The sequence below is a fragment of the Vigna unguiculata genome, chromosome 9, assembly GCF_037176805.1.
Source record: "Vigna unguiculata cultivar grain cowpea cultivar isolate G323 ecotype 2 chromosome 9, ASM3717680v1, whole genome shotgun sequence".
NCBI classification, from domain to species: Eukaryota; Viridiplantae; Streptophyta; class Magnoliopsida; order Fabales; family Fabaceae; genus Vigna; species Vigna unguiculata.
In genome coordinates, this window is record NC_140800.1 from 42,316,496 (window position 1) to 42,323,245 (window position 6,750).

At 33.7% G+C, this 6,750-nt stretch overlaps 1 protein-coding gene across 2 annotated transcripts; it reads left to right on the top strand.

The window, feature by feature from the left end:
• The first annotated feature begins 13 nt into the window (after positions 1-13).
• On the top strand, positions 14-5,908 carry LOC114164232 (3beta-hydroxysteroid-dehydrogenase/decarboxylase). Of its 2 annotated transcripts, XM_028048820.2 has the most exons (12): positions 15-296; positions 386-475; positions 545-678; positions 824-994; positions 1,487-1,612; positions 1,929-2,008; positions 2,830-3,028; positions 3,348-3,459; positions 4,116-4,290; positions 4,403-4,559; positions 4,969-5,035; positions 5,594-5,908. In XM_028048820.2, the coding sequence occupies exons 1-12, from the start codon at positions 65-67 to the stop codon at positions 5,737-5,739; spliced, it is 1,689 nt and encodes a 562-aa protein (XP_027904621.1). In that variant the 5' UTR covers positions 15-64; the 3' UTR covers positions 5,740-5,908. The 2 variants fall into 2 exon arrangements, with proteins under 2 accessions (XP_085523057.1, XP_027904621.1); XM_085666931.1 differs by lacking the exon at positions 4,969-5,035 and having other exon boundaries at positions 14-296.
• The last annotated feature ends 842 nt before the right edge of the window (positions 5,909-6,750 follow it).

Genomic DNA, 6,750 nt, shown 5'->3' on the forward strand with positions numbered 1-6,750 from the left:
CTGCTTTATTATTTTCTCCACACTGTGAATCTGCAAGTTGAATCAGTGAGCTTTTTGTTTAACTATGGCAGCGGAAGACAAGTGGTGCGTGGTGACCGGAGGCAGGGGTTTCGCCGCTCGGCATTTGGTGGAAATGCTAATCCGGCACAGCGAGTACTCCGTTCGCATCGCCGATTTGGAAGACAGCATTGTTCTCGACTCCGCCGAACAGTTGGGGCTTCTCGGCCAGGCCTTGGACTCTGGCCGGGCCCAATATGTTTCCGTCGATCTTCGCAACAAGGCTCAAGTCCTAAAAGGTGATCAACCTCTTCTATTCTCTCTCAATTGTATCAACAATTTTGTCGCGCTCGAGCACTGGCTAATGTTGGTTTTACGAGTAGTGCAGCATTAGAAGGAGTTGAGGTTGTGTTCCACATGGCTGCTCCAAACTCTTCCATTAACAACTACCAGCTTCATTATTCCGTCAATGTGCAAGGTGAACCTCATTCTTCTGCTTATTTGCTTCTTCAAAGTTTGAATCTGACTGAGCTTTTTCCTATGTAAGGGACAAAGAATGTCATCGATGCTTGCGTGGAGCAGAAGGTGAAGCGACTTATTTACACCAGCTCTCCCAGCGTTGTTTTCGATGGAGTTCATGGGATTCATAATGGTGACGAAACAATGCCTTATACACCTTCGGTATACACTCTAGCAACTCTTCTTTTACTTAATTCACAAATTTCCATGCGTTTCTTCGCATGGAGCTTGAGAAAGATAGATAATGTATATTGTTATAAGACTAGTTCGGGGTGGTCCTAAGCGTAATTCTTTTTGTTGGTTTCAGCCTAATGATCATTACTCAGCTACGAAAGCCGAGGGTGAGACATTGGTTATTAAAGCTAATGGGACTAATGGGCTCCTAACATGCTGCATACGCCCTAGCAGCATTTTTGGGCCCGGTGACAGATTGTTGGTGCCTACACTAGTTGAGACTGCCAAAAAAGGGAAATCTAAGGTAGATGTTGTTTATCCTCCTAATGGTATATATTTTAGTGCCTGTATATCTAACATCATTCCTATGGCAGGAAATGTATCTATTACGGTTGAGTCTAATGAAATAATTTAACCTTTAGTTTGACTGGTTCTTTGGAGCCTATTGACTGATTTTAGTGTGTAACCAACTGGGCTGACACTAAATGTTATTATTTGTTGTGCATATCTGGAGTCTTAGGAAATATATGGTACTTTTTACTGTATAAATTACTAATTCAGTACTAATGAAAATGTAATCTTGAATATTTTTTTTATTAGCCTTATGAACATCTTGAAAAATCAAAGACTAGCCCAGATTGAATGAAATGGACTCGGACTGCTAATTAAAACATTTTTCTTTATAGCTTTGGGAGGAATATGTACACCAATGGTTGCAAAGCAATTAACTATTTATTGGCAGAAACTGCCTTCATCCTTTCTTTGATTCTCTTATTTATATTTCTCTTTTGATCAGTTCCTTATTGGCGATGGGAATAACCTTTATGATTTCACGTATGTTGGAAATGTGGCTCATGCCCATATATGTGCTGAACGGGCTCTGGCTTCAGAAGGGCCAGTTTCAGAAAAAGCTGCTGGAGAGGTACCACTGAGATTTTTTTACGACTTAGTGACTTCTGTTTATTTGTGTTTGTAAATGAAGATTAAAAAGTAGACTTACAGAGATGATGATGATGATGTGTTTGAAGGTTTAGGGTAGAGTCTCTTCATTTGGGAAAATGAGGAAACATGAAAGAATGCTTGTTGAGAAAGACTTGCCAGAGACCTTTGTTAAATTAAGAATGAATTATTTCATTTGCATTCTCATACTAAAGGGAAGGGAAAAATTATTGATTTGCAAGTTGGGAAACTTAGCAATTACTGTAGTATTTTATAGCTAACGGGTATTTGTTTTGTAGGCATATTTCATAACAAATATGGACCCTATGAAATTTTGGGAGTTCGTGTCAGTGGTATTGGATGGTCTTGGATATGAAAGGTAGTTTCTTTCATACCGTTACCATTAGTTATTTCTTTCACTTGTTATGGAACCTCTTTTTTTTATTTGAGATTCTCCCATAGTGTAACCAAGGATTCAAACCAATATTTCATGCAATTTTTTTTACTAATGATTTATGAAAATACCGATTTGAATCTCGGAAAAGGAGTATTTATGATCCTAGAATGACCAGTAGTCAAATAGTAATCAAACACCGAGGCTATCTATAGATATGGAAAATTTACCTATATTTAAAAATTGAGTAACATAAACTATCTTGAACTGTGGACCATTGGGTTGTTCTAGAGGTGGCAAATTCGGCTGGCATGCATGGGATCATATATTCTAACCCCAATGCAACTATCGTGTTAAAAAATATATATATATTTACTCTGTGTCTCCCCTGCTGAATTCATAGTAAAAGGGAAAGTGATGGCAGTTTCAATTGTCAGATTAAGCATAAAACTCTTATTTGATTATACTCAGTTAACAATTTTACATCCTTTTCCTAATTTTTTTTTCATAGTATGAAAGTTGCAAATTTCGGTTGTCCTTTATCATCAGTAGCTCAAGTTGCTGTCAATTAGGGATGTTGGATTATGGGATTTTTTGTCTTGCTATCCTAACCAGTGGCTATTATTTTGTTATCTATTTTATTCTTAAGTATGACTTCTTTATGTTAATAGATTATTTCCTCAGTTATTAATCAATCATTCGTAAGTTTTAAAATTTCTTGTATTTGTATTTGAAATAAATAAGGAATATAATTATGCCTTTTCAATGCTTTTTTCTTGCTATCTGAGTCATGTTATCTTTTGCAGGCCAAGAATAAAGATCCCTGCCGTTGTTATCTTGCCCATTGCGCATTTGGTGGAGTGGATATATAGGCTGCTTGGCCCATATGGGATGCCGGTGCCTCAGTTAACCCCTTCAAGGATAAGACTCGTGACCTGCAGCAGAACTTTTGATTGCTCAAAAGCAAAGGATCGCCTTGGCTATGCCCCCATAGTAACAATGCAGGTCTCTGATATTTATGAAAAGTAATAATATATTATAGCATCTAATATTTACTTGACATTAATCTTGTTTATGCTTTTAAATATAAAAACATGATGACAAGTTGGCTAACTTCATGCCCCCAAAATCAATGATAACGCCAAGTTAGAATTATATAATATATTATGAAAACAAGTATGCGATGCTATTCTTAAATGAATGATATTTCAGTGTACTAAGGTTATTACATCTATTGCTGTGAATATATACAATATATTATATACATAATCATACTTGCCTGGGTGTTTCTCCCATACTAATGATATCGTATTTTTTCTTGCAGGAGGGCCTACGGAGGACAATTGAATCATATGCACACTTGAAGGCAGAAAATCAACCTAAAACTAAAAGAGAAGGTCCTTCAAAAGCTTCCAAATATCTTGGAAGTGGAAGAGGTGTGAATAATCAATTATATGTATCTAACTTCTTCGTTGGACAATCTGGACTTCCTTGTAAAGGAGAATTAATCTGTTAATTTAACTAATTGCCATATATAAATAGAAACATGGCTGCTGATAAAATAAATAAGTAAATAAATGAATAGAAACATGGCTACTGCTCTTCCATTACTGTATCACGAGGTTGATTGACTTCGATTGTCTCATGAATCTGATTAGATTATGATCAACAACATTTTCGTAGACATTAAATACATAACATTTATTTTCCGCAGGTGAATTGTAATAGATAGAGCAGGGAGTTGTTGTTTATGCTCATAATCAAATCATCATGTACTACGTATTATCCATATGTTTCAATCTTCATAGTTGCTTTTTTTAATTTGTTATAAAGTGTGTGTCTGATGTGCTAGTTCTAAGAGCCTGAAAGAGCAATTGAACTCAAAAGTTCCTGTTAATATTTCTAACTTAGTTGATTATAAAAAATTAACGGGTTGTTGTATATTTGCGTGATCAATGTTGTTAGATCTCTTCTATCTACTATACAAACACACAGCTATGCAAACATTACATCGTAGCGAATTTGTGCTGGGAGTAATTTTACAGCTTACATTTATTTATCTGTAAGTTTTGATTGATCTGCTAATTTGCAGTTGCTGACACGTTGCTTTGGAAGGATAAAAAGCAAACTCTCATCACATTGTTTGCCTTCATTGCAATATACTTCAACTTCATTGCATCTGAAAATACCATCATTAGTGCTCTAACAAAGCTTCTATTGTTCGCATCGATCTTTTTATTCATCCACGGCATTCTACCTGCAAAAATGTAAGTACACTATGTATGGTACTATTAACTTGTCCATTGATTTATTATTATCATGATAACTCTTAAGTCAATCCATTTGTTAGAAGCATTGCTATATCTTATGCTTGTGCAGGTTGGGATATACTGTCGAGAAGATGCCCAAATCATGGTTTCACTTGTCAGAAGATAGGTCACATAAATTTGCTCTCTCAGTGGCCTCATCATGGAATATTGCTGTTAATGTTTTGAAGTCCCTTGCAGAAGGGAATGATTGGGTACTGTTATTAAAGGTATCTGCGGTGCATTGCCTATATTTTCCTTGTCATTGCTTGCTGCTGTTATTATGATGTATGGGATGCATCGATTTTAAAAATCCTATCCTTTTAATATATTATTATTATTATTATTATTATTATTATTATTTACATATTAAAATATGCATCATTAATATAAAATATCATTTTCTTTAATTTATTTTAATTTTTAAATTAAAAAGCATTCGTGCAGTAGGTCAGTAAACTTGTCAGTGAATTTATGAAACTCTAGGTGAAACCCATAATTTTGGAACCTACATTTTAAATTTTCCATGTAAAATTTTGCATATAATCAAGTTTTCTGTTTAAAAAATAAAAAATTTACCGAGTACTAGTTTCTCAAATATCAGAAGTGCTGACACATCTTTCCTTTGATGATCAATAGGTTGTTCTCTCTCTGTTCATTCTTAGCTTCCTTGGAGCCTTTTCACTTCAGAACTTGTATACTATAGGTCCTCTCTCTTTCTCTTTCGTGCACACACACACATATGCATGTGGCGACATGAATTTGTCTGTGCCAAAAATATGTTATTATGATTGCCTCTATTTAATTGAATCTATTCCTTCAACCAGTAAAATTGTGACTGGAGGTCTCTCTCTCTCTCTCTCTCTCTCTCTCTCTCTCTCTCTCTCTCTCTCTCTCTCTCTCTCTATATATATATATATATATATATATATATATATATATATATATATATATATTACTTGAATTCACCATAGATTTGTGTCATTGATGAATTTTGAATCATGTTTGATTACTTTCTATTTAAAAAAAATAAAAAAAGCATGTGCAATCAGCATTCAGATGTCTGAGCTCTTTCACTTATGGATACCTCATTGAATAATTTAACTTAGTATTCCAGAGGTTACAGGTTACATGTTACAGCTCACCTTTTTTCTATTGATTTGTCTTGTTTGAATCCGGAGCACCGAAAAGAATAATACAAGTTTTGCCTTTTCTTTTTTTTTGGGGTGAGGAATGATAATAATTTTTTTCTTTGTGGTTACAGGAGTGACATTTGCATTTATAGCTTTCTACGTATACGAAAAGAAGGAGGAAGACATTGATGGCATATTTATAAAAACACATGCTTTTAGTTGCAAACTGAAATCTGATCTCACCAAAAAGTTTCTTTCTTCAAAGAAGATTGATTGATAGGCTTTTTTTTCTTAGATAGTTGCACGTTAAATATTCGATTGAGTTTCATGTATGACTGTTTTATAATTGTAATTTAATTTTATATTTGACCAACTTGGAAAACTCTTGCTTTTGACGTGTTTGTTGGACACTTGCGTAACTGATGGAATTTCAAATTTCAGCTTTATTCTTTTCTTCTTTTTTTCCTTTCTTGTTTTCGTTATCTTTCTTTTCAACTAAAGGATTTTTGCAACTGACGATGGGTTGTGAGTATTTATACGCCTGGAATATATTTACAACTGACCTCACTTCAGAGAGAAATTCCTGATAATGGGCCATTCAAAAATAAATTGTTGAGGATATTTCTTCCTGCACCACCACCTCCTTGTTTTTCCTTCCTGTACCTCCATAAAGCTTGTTATGTACAAACTACTCCTCGTTAAAATTATAATAAAAAGGTATAATTCATCTCTTACTTTCCTTTTTTCAATATTTGTTGGAACTAGTGTTTTGAAAGATATTTTTAAATTTAAAAATATATTTTTGAAACACTTAATCTGATATACGTTTTTATATTTAAGATTGAATAATTCGGGAATATTTTGAAACATTCAATCCAAAACATGTAAAAGAATATTATAAATGAAGTTATTCACAAAAATATTTTTAAATCTGAAAATACTTTCTTATGCACTTGAAGTAGTTTTATTACTCCACCTCTCCTTTATCTTTCTCTCAAATGTCCTCTTCATTGATATTTCTCCTCTTGTCGAGACTCATTTTCGCACTCTGCCTATGGTACCCACAACATTCTCATTTTTATTTTTGATTTTCTTTTGGGTTAAATATGTTTTTGGTCCTTTAATTTTTATTAAAAATTAGAATTAGTTTCTCTTCGAAATTTTAACACAATATAGTTGAATGCGTGGATTTAGTCATTTAAACCAAATTTATTAAGTTTATTTGATTTTTCAAAGGCATTTTGTGATTTATTTAAGTTGTTTACATCATTGACACAATTTTGTTTAA